Genomic DNA, 14,797 nt, shown 5'->3' with positions numbered 1-14,797 from the left:
TTCTGACACCCGCACACCCTCTTGACCCGCCCCTCTTGGTTTCGCTCTAGTGCATTACCAAGCCATTACCGGAAACCAAAAACTACAAGTAAGTTGACCTGGCCCCCCCACGACGGGCGGTACAAGTGTTTGCAGACCACATATCCTGTCAACTGGCTGGTCTACAAATCCATCTGAAGACTGTTTATCAGCACCAACCAGATATTTCTTTTACTTTTACATCACGGTTACGTCAAGACCCCCTTAGCCATTACTATCTTGTCTTTGGTTTTGTGCCTTGTGTGTCTTGGGCTGGAGGGAAAGCTTTAGAGAGGCGAGCGGTCCTGTAAGGTTGAGAGGAAGGGTTGCGCTTGTAAGAGAGGGAGAGTTCTGGATCTGGAAGACCAAGGCAAGAGGCTCGGGTCCGAAACAGAAACACGCAGGAGCAAGATATCAGAAGGAATTCGGGTCTGTACCCAGACAGCAAGAAACAATAAGATCCATCCCCCGCATCTTATCTTTATCCGTCCACTATCCAATGGACCCGGAAAAGACATCCCAGCGCCACCATGGCGATAACGACTACCTTCCCGCCCCGGAACCCGACTACAGCAACTATGACTACCCCCTCCCCAGCAAGACCGAGAGCGCGGCCCACGATGGCGCGGCCGCAACTATCGGAAACGACCTGATTCCCTCCGTCTCCAACGCCATCGCCAACGCCGGGGGGAACCCTTACAACGGCAATGACGGCAAGGGTGACTTTATTCACCGCACCCCGTCGGCCGCCGGGACCTACTCCACTACTGCCGAAGAAGAGACCTACCCCGAAGGCGGGCTGCGGGCGTGGTCTGTCGTCTTAGGTTCGTGGCTGGCCCTTTTCTCCGCGCTGGGCATCATGAACAGCATCGCCGTGTTCCAGACCTATGTTGCTACCCATCAGCTGCAGGGATACCGCGAGGGAACCATCGGATGGATCTTCTCGCTGTACACTTTCCTCTGTTTCTTTGGAGGAATTTACATCGGCCCCGTGTTTGACCGGTGGGGTCCGCGATGGCTTGTCCTTTCCGGGACAGTGTGTCTTGTTATTGGTGTCATGCTCTTGAGTATCTGCACACGTAAGTAGCTCTTTGACCCTCAAGAATCCTCGTTGGAGGGAAGGGATTATATTGACAACTTATAGTGTACTGGCACTTTATACTCGCCTTTGGTGTCCTTTGCGGCCTTGGTAGTTCGCTTGTCTTTACACCGTCCATCGCCGCTGTAGGCCACTGGTTCAAGCGCCGCCGAGGTTTCGCGACCGGCATGGCCTCGACTGGCGGCTCCATTGGCGGCATCGTCTTCCCCCTGATGATGCAGTCCCTCTTCCCTCGCATCGGCTGGGGCTGGACTATCCGTGCGGTAGGCTTCATCTGCCTCTTGCTCTGCGGCGCTTCCAACTTTCTAATTCAGTCTCGGCTGCCGCCCGCCCGCAACGCGAGCCCGCACCCCGATCCTCGTATTTTCAGGTCTACAGCGTTCAGTCTAACGACTGCAGGCATCTTCTTGATGGAGTTTGCGCTCTTCATCCCGCTGACCTACATCTCGAGTTACATGCTCAGCCAGGGCTTTAGCGAGTCTTTCGCATTCCAGATCTTGCCTATTCTCAACGCGGGCAGTGTCTTTGGGAGAGCCTTGCCCGGTTGGTGGGCTGATATCGCAGGTCCATTCAACAGCAACATGGCCGCCATCGTGCTTTCCATCATTGCGTGTCTTGCCATCTGGCTGCCCGTGGGAGGGAGTGCGGCAGGCGTGATTGTGTTCGCTGTTCTGTTCGGTTTTGCAAGCGGCAACAACATCAGCATCAGTCCCGTGTGTGTCGGCAGGCTGTGCAAGACGCAGCACTACGGCCGATACTACTCAACCACCTACACCGTCGTCTCAATCGCGTGCCTCGTCGGTATCCCCATCGGCGGAGAGATCGTCACCGCAACGGATGGCAAGTACTGGAGCCTTATTCTCTTCACGGGTTTGATTTATGTATTGGCACTGGTGGCGTTGCTTGCTGCCAAGATTGTGTGCGTGGGAAAGAACATCTTTGCAGTGTTCTAAGAAGAGTATGAGACATTTGAGCCGCCAACAGTTTTTGAAGAAAGAAATTTGGATCATAGAACGGTGCTTTTTGAGAAATTTGTTATGTTTGATACATGAGTTACGTTTTGGACAGCAAGCCTAGATTTTTATTAATAGCTTTAGTTGGTGTTTAGACTCGGGATATTTTTAATGTAATTTTCGTACAAAATGACTTTCTGTGTTGTTTTCCCCTTCCTGTCGGCGATCGGGCATCCTCGGCTATCGGTGCCGAACAAACAACGAAGTGAACAATTGATACAGCTAATCAACGCATGTTTGTCGCTTGTTGTATGAGACCGATTTCCCGTTCTGCCGCTCTGACCCCGTCGTCGACAGCTCCGATCCACCCGACGTCCCCCGTGCCCAAAATTACCCGGCAGGATCCCTCACGGAAGGAGGGTCGGTGGGGCACGGTCCCCCCTCGGCCCGTGACAGGAAGCCCGGCGGTCGCTGCGAACGGTTAAAACCCTCGTTTCCCTCGCTTCTTTGACTCTGTTTCTAGGCGTCGTCGATTACGTGTTCGATCTTCTTTTTTGCCGGTCGTCGGAAACATCCATCCCCGTCCACGAAGTATCTCCCAAGTGAGCTTCAATTCGGTCTCATAGAGCAAGCTCAATCTGATATCAAAAGGTTAGTGTGCCATGTAAGCCACGTCATATGAGAGAGCAGTTGTGCCGGAGGACCGAGGTGTAAGAGAGACTGGCACCGAGGGCAGCGTGATGGGGCCACTTTGCTAATATGCCTCACTCTCATGATTATTTATCACTTACGGAGCAGTCATCGGAGATAACTAATCACTTTTCAGTTTTTTTAATATAGCGAACATGTATGAGCACGGCTAACATGATGCAGATCCCACACAAACACACACACATCTTCCTTTTTCTCTCTCATAAAAAGTCACTACTGGACATATCATCTGTTTTCTCATCACCACTTACACACAACACACTCATACATAACCTAACCCCGGGGGAAAAGAACATACAAAATGTCTGCTCCGACGCAAACCGCCGAACACCAAGAAGATGCCTACTTCTCATCTCAACCACCGCCCAAGAACCTCGAATCCCACGTCTCGGCCGCCCGCTCATTCATCGACCATCACTCCTCCATCTCAGACCGGCGCATCGTCCTCGTCACCTCGGGCGGCACCACCGTTCCGCTGGAAAAGCAGACAGTCCGCTTCATCGACAACTTCTCCGCCGGCACCCGCGGCGCCACCTCGGCAGAATACTTCCTCGAGGCCGGCTACGCAGTCATCTTCCTGCACCGTCAGTTCTCGCTGCAGCCGTACTCGAGGCACTACTCCCACGCGACCGACTGTTTCCTCGACTTCCTCGCCGAGGGCGACGACGGCACCGTCGTCGCGAACCCCGAGCACCAGGAGCGCATGCGCGCCGTGCTGCGAAAGTACAAGGCCGCCCGCAGGCACAACATGCTCCTCATGCTCCCCTTCACCACCATCACCGACTACCTGTTCGAGCTGCGCGCCATCGCCGGCCTCCTGCGCCCGCTGGGTCCGTCCGCCCTCCTTTATCTCGCGGCCGCCGTGTCGGATTTCTTCCTGCCGCAGGACAGGATGGCCGAGCACAAAATCCAGTCCACCAACGCTACGGACTCCTTCTCAGGTGGTGGCGGCGGCGGCGGCGGCACGGCGATGCCCAAGGGGAACGGCAACGGCAACTCGGAAGACGAAGAGACGTTCGACAACTTCGACTCGTCTCCCAGGATCCCGCGCTCGAAGCGTCTGGTGATCGACCTGGACCCCGTCCCCAAGTTCCTGCAGAACCTCGTCGACGGCTGGGCGCCGCAGGGCATGGTCGTCAGCTTCAAGCTCGAGACGGACCCGGCCATCCTCGTGCACAAGGCAAAGTACTCGCTCGAGCGGTACCAGCACCACCTCGTCATCGGGAACCTGCTCTCGACGCGGAAGTGGGAGGTCGTCTTTGTCGCGCCGGGACAGCAGGACAAGTGGGTCCGCGTGCCGAGCGCGCAGCGCAAGACGTCCGAGGACAAGCCGCTGGATCCGGACGCGCTGCCGGAGGGCGATCCCGAGGTGGAGATCGAGAGCCTCATTATCCCCGCCGTGCAGGAACTGCATTCCAAACATATCCAGTCGCTGCGGAAGTAGCACCAAGTTGAGAGCGAGTTGAGACCATTTGATTCTATACGACACCTTAATGGGGGATTTATAGCGAGCGTCACGTATATAACGGCATTAGCGCGCATGGATGGTAATATATGAGAGAGAGAGAGAGAGAGAGTGTGTGTGTGTGTGTGAGCGAGAGAAGAAAAAAAAAAGCATCGAATAAAATTGTTTTTACTTCTAGAATGTTATCTCCAAGCCAATTCGCTACGTGATGCTATGATGCAGTTTGTTTACATGATATTCCTCTATGACAAAAATCACTCGCATTTACTGCCTGGAGTTTGAGAGACGCCATGCCCTCATGGGGAGCGACTGCAGGTGCAGGACTTTGGGGCGGATGTACAACATAAAGGTGACGACGCCAAAGACGACGCACAAGATGTTGACAAAGTAGTAACCATCACGCACCATCTCGCATGTGCCGCCGCCGTTGACGCACCTCTCCTTATCGGGCTGAAGGGAACACGAGAAGGAGTCGGTGACGACAGGACCTTTGAGAGCCCCGAGGTCTGCTGGTTTGCCGGGGTGGCAGGTTGCAACAGTGAAGTAGTCAACAAGGCGGAGGACGAAGAACCGCGGGAATGTACCGCCGAGGTTGCAGACGCTGGGAGGACAGTTAGTATCGGAGTTGTAGATCAGAAGAAAAAGAGTAACTTACGTGGCCAAAAGGGTCATGTAGGTGCCGCCAATGACGGGGTCTGCGATTCTAGCGTGGAAGGCTGAGACGGCGACAAACATGACCGTGTTGGTAAAGGTCGAGAAGACGTGCTCGCCAATGACTACCAGCATGTACCAGGAAGTCACACCGCCAGCTGGGAAGATGGTGACGGTGAATTGTGCGATGAGTGCAGCAACCAGACGGCCCATGAAGCCCCAGCACCACAGGCGCATAGGAGTGTACTCCTGAGACCACTTGCCAGCGTAGTAACCAAGGGCAATCTCAAAGGGAAAGTCGATCAGAACCGTCAGAGCCATATTCTCTTGGCCAAATCCCTTGTCGATGAGCTTGAGGTTGGTGACGGCATCGTTGGCCTGGAAGCCAATCTTGGCAATAAGGTGGACGATGATAATGGTCTGAATGTTCTTGAGCTTAAGAACGCCCCACATGATTTTATACACGTCCCAGATGCCATCCTCGTTCTTGGTCTTGTCCTCGCGCTTGAAAAGAGACAGGCCAATGGTGATGGCAATGTAGGCCCAACCCCAGAATGTGAGGTAGCCGCCGAGGGACATCAATCCGTGGTCAAGAGGGGTGCTGCGGAAGTAGCGGTTGGCAAAATCCTTGGAGTTGAATGCCAAGAACACCGTGTACGACAAGAAGTGGCCAGCAGTCAAACCAACGGTCTGCGCAGTGGACGCATACGAGACATTTCCGGGCGTCAAGAGGGTCAACGCCCAGCCGTCTACGGCAATATCTTGGGTGGCACACATTAACACCAGGAAGAACCACCACCAGGTAAAGTTCCATACGGTAGGACCACCGGGCTTGCCGGTGGTCGCCATCATGTTCTCGACGGTTGAACCAAGCCACAGCATTCCCAAACCAGAGAGAACCTGAATGGGAAGAATCCAGCTCTTTCTGCGCCCGACCTTGGGACTCCACACTGCATCAACTATGGGACTCCACAGGAGCTTCAGCGAGTAAGGATACGAGGCCAGACTGAATATTCCAATCTCACTGTAAGACATGTGGTCCTTCATGAGGAACGGGACGGAACCACCGGCCAAGCCCATGGGCACGCCCTGCAGAAAGTACAGGAGCACCAGAAGGAGAAAGTTGCGCTGGTCCTGCACGGGCAACTCGAAGAAGCCATGGTTGTTCGCGATGGGAGTCTTGGGGACGGGGTCGTCGAGAGTGAAGGTTTCACGCGACATGAGGTTCGCGGTGACGGCGTCGGAGCCGGGGGTCGTAGCCTTCCGTCTGTATTCAACGTTGTTCTGATTCATATCGCCGTTGGCGTGGCCGTTTGTGCCGTTTGTGTCTACAGCTAGATCGGCCAAAGCTTTGCGCTTGACGGACTTGTTACGGCGTGTTCGGACGCTCATTTGTGCTTGGTGGTCGCGTTAGATTGGAACTTGCGGCGCAGCTGTAAAATGTAGAGCAGTATTGAATGGTCGAGGGAAAAGAGTAGTATCGAAAGGTTAAGAAAAGGTATCGAAAGACTTTGTGCGACAAGTCAGGAGTCGTGTAGAGAATAAAGTTTTAGTTTCGAAGATGGATCGAGATAGGTCGAAGGCGGGGTGGAGCAGAGTCCGTGAGAGTCAAGGCGACACTGGCTTGCAGGGCAACTTGAGACCAGTGACAGTCGCTAGGCACCGGGACGGTGCAGCGCGGGATGCTTGTGCGTTCGAGTTTCTGGTTGGTAAGAGTGCGCGAGGATGGCGATGTGTTCTGGCCGGAGTGGACAGGAAGCGCAACCGTGGCCTTTGACACTTTTGGGGAAAAGCTAGTGGCAACGATAATGAATAATCGCCCGCGGGCCTAATCTCGGCTCCAACAAAGGACGGGAAAGGAATGTCCAGAAAAAAGGAAAAGTAAATGACCCAAGTCCAAAGCGGACTGAGACGTAAAGAAAATTTATCGAAGCGGAACGAGACACCAATGCGGCGTGTCTTTTGGTTTGCGACGATACTTGGCGACGAGAAGAAGAAGAAGGAATTCTGGACGGGGAAAGATACAAAGCTTATCCTCGTTCCAACACGCTCCACAAGAGGAAGCCACCCGGGGAGCTGTCGGGGACCCCTGACACCATGCCTAAACTGGAGATTCGCTTAAGATAAGATAAGCGATTAGATAAGCCCCACCTGCTGGTCGCAACCAGTATTGTTGACTTGCGTTGCGCAACGAATGTCAACTTGGGACGCGTCGCCGCGTATAGTCTACCGATCACGTCATCGCAACCACAATATTTGCGCCTTCTCACCTGGACAGCTTTGGGTGTTTTTCTCCATACACGTAAACGCGGCAAACGTCATGTCCGCTGAGGTGCAAGATGCGGTCTCAGAGGCCCTCAACCAAGAGGTTGAGGACCTTAAAGCTAGAAGTAAGATGCGGTTCGGATCATGCCTCGATGACTACTTACACTCTTTTTGTCAGTCGCGTCAATGAAGAAGGACCTGAAAATTCAGTCCACCGCTCTAATATCTTCCGAACCCATACGCAAAGCTCTCCGTCAAACCGACCATAGTCGAGGCGCCCTTGCGCTCCCATCCGAATCGAATCCGAACCGCGAAAAGATACTCTCGAGATCGAAAGCTCAGGATGCACACGACCAACATTGCCTGTACCGAACCTGCGCTACAGTCACAACCTTCAAGGTCCAGGACCCAGACCCTAACGCCGTTGATCACGGAAATGTTCTTGGAATCAGGATCGAACTAATGGCCGACGCGCGTTTCCGACGACCATTCTATGTCATGCTCAACCGGCCCTACAAAAACTCGCGACACCTGCGAGTACATCGTCACACAGTTCCCCCTTGCATTCCACTTGCCGGACTTGCTGCACGGCACTTGCCTGCCCCGAAGCCGGCTGATGCAGTGAAACAGACGACGCAAGACTTGTCTCGATTTGTTCGGACGCTAAGGAGGGAAATCAGCAGGTACCACAACCGGATTGCAGTCATAGGCGACCTTCAGAGGGCTGCCGGCTTGCGTGGAGGTGCACGAAAGGATGGGGAGTCGGAGCAGGCGGTCGTCAGTATCTCCGCTGCGGACGCCGAAGCGAAGCAGATAAGCATCGAGTGGGCCGATGGTAGATCAGGTAGACTGGTCATGAGTGAAGACGGCCAAATCCAGAAAGCTGTCGTTCTTGGGAACGGCGGGCGGGATCGTGAGGTCACAAGAGAATTGCTTGGCGACAGTCACCGCGTGGAAGACGTTGCGAAGCGTTTGGCAGGAACATAGGGTTAAGGGAGACATCTGGAACGTCCATCAGCAGTATGCTGTACTTGGCTTCAGGTGCGGGAGAAGTCAGGCTCTTCAAATCCGAGAGGAACCATGACTGCCTCGTCTAAACATGGCGCCCCCTCCGGTATACGAAGTCGAGGAAACCATCCCAAACCTTGCAGCCAGCAATACACACGAAAATGGCCCATTTGTGGGCTAGTATTCAGCTTCTCCAGACGCAAGGCAACTCAACGATTCGGCATGCAACGGCAAGGACATTCGTCTACTGAAACCAAGACCGCTCAACTCGAGCACTCGCCGCCAGTGGGTCGTACGAATGGGCCTATGCCACGTTCTCGACTCGCGTGCGGTTCCGAGATATCCGTACTTGGTCCGAACGCAAATATAAGCATATTGAAGGCAATTTGCAGTGCGATGCACTAGCATCCTTTCATCTTAAGAGACATTAAAGTCGGCGCCAACTTTAGGCGAAGAACCTCACACGCAAGGGAGATAGGCTTTACACCGTCGATCTGTCGATCCCCCGGACTTTTCAGATGGGCTATTGCTAATTACCACCGCCGTTGGTATTACTATGTGTAGAGCAAAAAACTGGCTGTGGTCGATTAAATTACGGGGAGGAACTACGAATCCACGCTAAATCCATGGTGCGATGCCCTTGTGTGGTCAGATCGGCACCAGTCACCAAAGAGGCGTTTTGGGAGGGAACAATCACAAGAGACCAAGGTTTTAAAAAACAGAACCAGAACCCATTATATTAGCGTTAGAACTAATTAAGTTGGGTGTCAGACGCCAGAGGGTCTCCCCCCTTTGCGAAGAAGAATCGCAAAGTCCCAGGGAAAACCAACCCAACCGTCCAAGTAAACCCCGTGTCATTCGTTGAAAAAGCCTTTCCCTCAAGTTAATTGCCCATTTGGTATACCACCCGTTTATTCCCGTACCCCCCACCCGTATTGTCATTATGTTGTAAATCGATGGAAATCTCTATACAATCTTGGAACGAAACCCCCAAAACAGTGCTAGTCTTTCTAAATCGAGAAAATAAAACGCCCCGAAGTAAGACTTTCAGATAAAAGCGGCGGCGGCGGCGACAGCGGCAACGACAATGCCGCCTGCGCGCTGGACATTGGGAACGGCACCGGCAGTGACAACGACGCGGCCGGTGGTCGCGGTGGGGTTGGGGCGAGTGACGGTGCCGATGTTGGGCTTGGTGGTGGTCGCCGGAGGCGCAGCAGGAGGCTCAGACTGCACGGGAGGCGGGATGGGGACTGAGGACAGAGTCTCAGGAGGGGTGGGGTTGCTAGGAACGGGTTGCTGGACGGGAGCGGTGGTCTTGGGGGGAGCAACGGGCTGCGTAGGGGGGACCGGGTTAGGCTCGACGGGGACGGGGCAGATGGTCACGACGGCGGGGACGGTGACAGTCTTGTACTTGGTACCGCCACCGTTTGCCGGGCAGTCGGGAACCGAAGGGGGGCAGCTGAAGATGGTCGAGACGGCAGTCTGGGTGATTGTGGAAGTCGTCCACTTCCACTTGGGCGGAGCCGTGGTGGCAGGCTCATCGGGCTGTTCAGGCTCCTTGGGCTTGTCAGGCTTGTCGTGGTCCTTGTCCTTGCCGGGCTTGTCGTGATCCTTATCTTTGCCGGGCTTGTCATGGTCCTTGTCATGGTCCTTGTCCTTTCCAGGCTTGTCGTGGTCCTTGTCCTTGCCGGGCTTGTTCCACTTGGGCTTTCCCGGGTGAACCCAATGCCATCCGTGCTCCTTGTCGCTGTCACAGTCGTCGATGTAGACGTCCGGGTGAGGCGGGTGCCAGACGGAGATGCAGTCTGACGGAGGGCCCTCGACAGGACCGAAAGTCTTGATGTTGAAGTCGATGCCACCGCCGCCGGAGATGCCAAGAGGCTCAATGCCGGGCGGGTAGCTGAACTTGCCGTCCCACGTAGCGTGGGCAACGGCAGCGAGGCCGAATACTGCGACAGTAGAGCAACGCATTGTGTATATGTTGTGTGATTGTATGTGTTAATAATAAACCTCGAAAGGAGAGGCGAGGGTCTATGATGAAGGAGAGCGAGAAGAGAGAAGGTCGTTATTGAAAGTATTAGTGAAAGTACTGGTATCAGAGATACTGAAGAGAGGAGAGAGAAACGGACAGGAAACAGGGTGATCAGCCGCCCTTTTCAACCTTTTCCATCGTCGACGCTAGAAGAGGGGATATGGTGATGAACAGCATGGGAGCCAGGAAGAGACGTTAAGCGCGACTCTTCGAATAGACTCGTGGGGCTCCGGCTGAGTCGCCATGATAGACTAGTTCGATTTCATCATACCATTATCCCACCAAAGAGAGGGCTACTAAGGTCCAATGCACTCCAAGAATGGCAATACGAAGGCCAACTACTATCCAAGATCGCTGTGATTGGGCAATCCGTGCTGGAGACTAGTTGAAGGCGCAGGGTGTGTTGATCTAGATAGAGTGGACAGCTAAAATTACTGCAGATCAATTTGGGACGACAGTTACGGATACGGGAGGGCGGTCGAGCGCAACTGCCGGGGAAGGCCCCGGCTCCCGCCAGGCTCGTCTCCATTTTGGAAGAATAGAAGAAAGAAGGTCGTAAAAGGGGAAAAGCTGGGGGGGGGGGGGGATTGGCGGCGCCGTTGTGTGCGTGCATGGTAGTGTTCAGGGACGAAGCTAGACGTCCGTGAGTGGGATCCCCTGCGCACGGCCAACCAACACTGGCCCAAATCGTCCAAGGGCGGGGGACGATGTCACCTCGTCCGACAACCAGGAGGTGTGCTAAAGTGGCGCGGCCCCTTGCATGTGAGGTTGTGAGCTTAAAGAGACTTCGACTAAGATGGGACTGACCCCTCCAATTGTGAGGCAGCACAGCCCATCATTCGAACTTTCGAAACAGCATGGACCCCTCTCCCATGACTTTTGCCAATTTCCAATGTCAAAGCAGCCAGGGAAACTTCCTGTTCACCCCTTTCGCGAACTCCGAATAGAACAATGACGACTGTAATGGAGGGTTAAATGATGTCAGTTAAGTGGTGGCCTCACAGGATATCGCCAGTCGCCAGACCAGCGGTGGCGATGATCTCGTAGATTTCTGCGCTTAAGCGTAATTTCGCAAAACGATTTTTCTTTTATCTCGATGACTGCGGGCGGCTCTTTCATTGACTTGTGAAAATCATGCAGATCTACTTCATGCGGAGACAGGCTTGAGGTGCATTGAATATCTTGATTGTTTCGACAAACAGCCTGGAATCCCTCGACGTTTACAAACTGTAGTTTCCTGTCAGCGAAGTGACGGGTGGTCCTTCGTCTGAACATTTTCTTGACATAATGCATTGCCCCAAGAATGTGAACCCAGCAGCCGTCAAAGACCAGAAGAATGGTGCGTTACGTAGTAGAGCCAGGGTAAAGAGAACAACTGGCCGTCGATGTGTGTGCTTCGCTTCTTTACGACACGAATAGAAAGCGCGCCACGTCCAGTGAGCTTGCGGCTCAGGTAAGACCAGCACTAGCCACGCCTGAAACAACAGAGGAAGTCTTGCGAAGAGCTTGTGAGTCCGAATTAACTACACTCTAGCCGTAACGGGGGGCTTCCTCGTCTTCCAAAAAGACACAGTCGAGTCATAACACCCCTAATATCATTGCAATTTTTTCGGCTATGTCAAGTTAGTCACACGTCCCACCCTGCATAATCATCAATTGGAGACTTACTAAAAAAACCGAATTGTTACTCCTCCATACTTGAGGTGTATGGCCAACGGCAATGTAGATGAGATGTCGCCTACATAGACCAACTCGGCCCGAAGCCTCATCTGCATGAACCCTTGATGGGGCCTGAGAAGTGGTTGTCCATGCTTCAGCCCATTCTCTGGAGCAGCAACCAGCCGTAAAAACTTCACCAGTCTAGCACCTTCTTCGTTTGTGGCACCGCAGAGCTCGGCACCCGTTCCGGACTCGGCTGCCTCTCATGCTCGTCCGCATCGCCGATGGCATTGACAACGATACCCCATCGGTCAATCTCGGCGTCTACGGACTTTGTCCACTTCTTGATGAGGGGATGGGCACGAGCCACATCGGAGAAGAGAATTTCGTCCGCGGAATTCTTCTCGACATCGAACTTCCAGGTACCGTCGGTATTCCAGAAGTCTGGGCCGAAGATCGAGTCAGTCTTGAGCTCTTTCCTAGCCTCCTCGAAGACCCGCTGTGCCTCCTTCGCGACGGCTTCTTCCTGACCATCCAGGGCATTGGCGATGCCTTCCAGAAGACCTAAAAGCTGGCCGGAGAGGGAGCCGATCTCGGCACCCAGACTGAAGCCCTCGTCAAAGCCAGCTTGGATGCTCGTGGCCTTGGCGGCGGTAACTCCCTCACGATAGCCGGCAGTGGTATGTTCAGCCTGCAGTCTCGGCATATCGGACGGGTGTGTGCCTGCCGGTGCATCAAGTGGGATGATAGTAGGTGAGGCTGGCGCCGAACCCCAGACGTCGTCAAAGGTCTCCTGGGGTTCCGCATGGGTGTTGAGCCGGGGTTCGGGATCCATGGCAATTGTGAATGGTTCCATTTCGGTATTGTCGATAGGCTGGAGATGCATTTTGCAACCGCTGTGGCAGGTTTTAAAAATAGGAGGCGCTGCGGTCTGGTTTCCTGTATGCGAATGGCCTCGGTGGCGGAAAATGTGTGGTTGTGAGTCTAAGGAAAATGCTTGTGTGAAAAACTAATGCTTGATTTGCAAGCAACTCCCCCGCACTCCTCCAACGCTTCGCACTGTTTTCAAGCAGGGGTTGATGCTGATAAATACTGTGCATGCAATAATTCGTACAGTAGGGCACACGCCCACTCACTCACTTGTCGTGCGCTTAAGCAACTGCAACCAACTCAACTTCACTCATAATTGTGAACGATCAACAGTTTTATGCCTTTCTTATCGAAGTTTTCTTATAATATTGTACGGAAGAAACTATGTGCATTTCCATATGCCCGACCTGGAGTTGGACAGCTTTCGGTGGTTTACTAGTCGTTTGGGCGTGCCGCCGTTTTGCTCTCACTCTCACTCCCTCTTTTCAACATGCCAGTTCTTGCTCCTTGTTCATCCTCTTTCGTTGAAACACTATTTAATATGTTTATTGGGCACAAACTTGTCACTCCTCTGGCTAAATCATGTTGCATTCGCATATTTTGTCATAGAGCAGCTGATAGGCTATGAAACGCCCCTTGTGAGGGGAGCGATCTTGGCAACTACCAATTTTAGCAACTTAAATACAGGATAGCATCGACCTCAACGGATCTCGGCCGAATTGGAACCTCTTATATCTTCAACTAGACAATGAACAAGTCGTCTCATATTGCCGTGGCAGCCTTGCGGGCCGTCATTCCCTGTACCAGGGACTTACCCATACTATTACACATTGTCATTTGACAACACTCGGGCTGAGCTATTTGCGTCACATTGGCACTGAACACTATTTTTCCTCTAATCAAGTTTAATATTTCAGGTATATTGGTAAAACTGAACATGCTAACCCGCTAAAACAAAGTCTATAATTTTCCTGGTATCCTGTGTTCCATGTTTATGCCGTGTCCAAAACAACAACCTCTGCCTCTGCCTCGCCGACGCTCTCGACATTCAACTTGTCTCCAGCATTGACTGCGTCGACAAACGCACCGTCACCCTCTGAGAGGATGGCATCGTCGCGGCCGTCGATGCGGATCTTAGCCTTGCCACTCTTGGTCATTGGCAGGTGGATGAACACCTTGCGCTTTGTCTGCTGCGTAACCTTGGCGCCGACATTCCACTCAAAAGCCTTGTTGGGCTCGATGATGCCCGCGCCCATGACAAAGTCAGCGTGGATGGGGATGGTATCCGGGATGGACGGTTCAGCGGCCTTTTCCTCCGCCAAGGTAGCGTTGGGGCCGGCCTTGAGGGGCGAAAGGATCTTGACGAAACCCTTCCTCTTGTCCTCCTCAGAGAAGTGGCGGGTGTGGTAGGTAGGGGGAAGACCGCGCTTCCAGGGGATGGCCCAGATCTGGAGGAAGTGCACCGTGTCTTTGTTGTGCTCGTTCATCTCGGAGTGGGCAATACCGGTGCCGCCCGTGGTGAACTGGACATCACCGCGGTGCATGCGATAGAACTTGTCACTCTGGCCGCCCTCGTTACCCTTCTGCAGCATGGAGTCGCGGTGCGTAAGCTCTCCTGACAGGATGTAGCTGAAAATCTCAAAGTCGCGATGAGGGTGGGTGGGGAATCCCGAGTTGGCCTTTACGCGGTCCTCGTTGAGGACACGCAGAGCGCCGTAGTTGTTGAAGCGCGGGTCATACCAGTCAGCGAAAGAGAAGCTGTGGTAGGTGTTGAGCCAACCGTGGTCCGAGTGGCCGCGGGTGCCACTACGGTGGGGAGTGATCTTTGCGTGGTGGAGAGTCTTGGACATTGTGTTCTTGACTGCGTTGAGCATGGATGGTTCAGGTGGGTTTGAAAGTGTGATGTTGGTGGTGTTTATGTTGAGGAGTGAAGTGGTGATGTCTGTGATGATGCTCTTGAGTTGTGTGTTGAAGATGATGATGGAAACGAAGATAGCGAAAATCGCAGTGATGGTCGTGAGACGAGGCATATATACTTGATTTCCTTTCGGTTTTCACGATGTGCA

At 53.5% G+C, this 14,797-nt stretch overlaps 7 protein-coding genes across 7 annotated transcripts; 3 read left to right on the top strand and 4 right to left on the bottom strand.

The window, feature by feature from the left end:
* Positions 1-517: 517 nt before the first annotated feature.
* CTRU02_207414 (riboflavin transporter) lies at positions 518-2,070 on the top strand (the record flags this gene model as incomplete). Its single annotated transcript, XM_036719200.1, has 2 exons — positions 518-1,097; positions 1,163-2,070. The coding sequence occupies 2 exons, from the start codon at positions 518-520 to the stop codon at positions 2,068-2,070; spliced, it is 1,488 nt and encodes a 495-aa protein (XP_036588907.1).
* A 1,012-nt stretch (positions 2,071-3,082) lies between these two features.
* On the top strand, positions 3,083-4,225 carry CTRU02_207413 (DNA pantothenate metabolism flavoprotein; the record flags this gene model as incomplete). Its single annotated transcript, XM_036719202.1, has 1 exon — positions 3,083-4,225. One exon carries the CDS (start codon positions 3,083-3,085, stop codon positions 4,223-4,225), a length of 1,143 nt encoding a protein of 380 aa, XP_036588908.1.
* Positions 4,226-4,510: 285 nt separating this feature from the next.
* Positions 4,511-6,289, bottom strand: CTRU02_207412 (uncharacterized protein; the record flags this gene model as incomplete). Its single annotated transcript, XM_036719201.1, has 2 exons — positions 4,511-4,847; positions 4,902-6,289. The coding sequence occupies 2 exons, from the start codon at positions 6,287-6,289 to the stop codon at positions 4,511-4,513; spliced, it is 1,725 nt and encodes a 574-aa protein (XP_036588909.1).
* A 947-nt stretch (positions 6,290-7,236) lies between these two features.
* CTRU02_207411 (cenp-o kinetochore centromere component) lies at positions 7,237-8,149 on the top strand (the record flags this gene model as incomplete). The annotated part of the gene is made up of 2 exons (XM_036719203.1): positions 7,237-7,287; positions 7,340-8,149. The coding sequence occupies 2 exons, from the start codon at positions 7,237-7,239 to the stop codon at positions 8,147-8,149; spliced, it is 861 nt and encodes a 286-aa protein (XP_036588910.1).
* A 1,068-nt stretch (positions 8,150-9,217) lies between these two features.
* On the bottom strand, positions 9,218-10,141 carry CTRU02_207410 (uncharacterized protein; the record flags this gene model as incomplete). Its single annotated transcript, XM_036719204.1, has 1 exon — positions 9,218-10,141. The coding sequence occupies one exon, from the start codon at positions 10,139-10,141 to the stop codon at positions 9,218-9,220; it is 924 nt and encodes a 307-aa protein (XP_036588911.1).
* Positions 10,142-12,054: 1,913 nt separating this feature from the next.
* On the bottom strand, positions 12,055-12,747 carry CTRU02_207409 (ABC1 domain containing protein; the record flags this gene model as incomplete). The annotated part of the gene is made up of 1 exon (XM_036719205.1): positions 12,055-12,747. The coding sequence occupies one exon, from the start codon at positions 12,745-12,747 to the stop codon at positions 12,055-12,057; it is 693 nt and encodes a 230-aa protein (XP_036588912.1).
* Positions 12,748-13,723: 976 nt separating this feature from the next.
* On the bottom strand, positions 13,724-14,761 carry CTRU02_207408 (pirin domain-containing protein; the record flags this gene model as incomplete). The annotated part of the gene is made up of 1 exon (XM_036719206.1): positions 13,724-14,761. One exon carries the CDS (start codon positions 14,759-14,761, stop codon positions 13,724-13,726), a length of 1,038 nt encoding a protein of 345 aa, XP_036588913.1.
* Between the last annotated feature and the right edge of the window lie 36 nt (positions 14,762-14,797).

Source organism: Colletotrichum truncatum, assembly GCF_014235925.2.
Source record: "Colletotrichum truncatum strain CMES1059 chromosome Unknown Contig_0004, whole genome shotgun sequence".
Classification (NCBI taxonomy): domain Eukaryota; kingdom Fungi; phylum Ascomycota; class Sordariomycetes; order Glomerellales; family Glomerellaceae; genus Colletotrichum; species Colletotrichum truncatum.
This window is presented reverse-complemented; position numbering and strand designations above follow the sequence as displayed.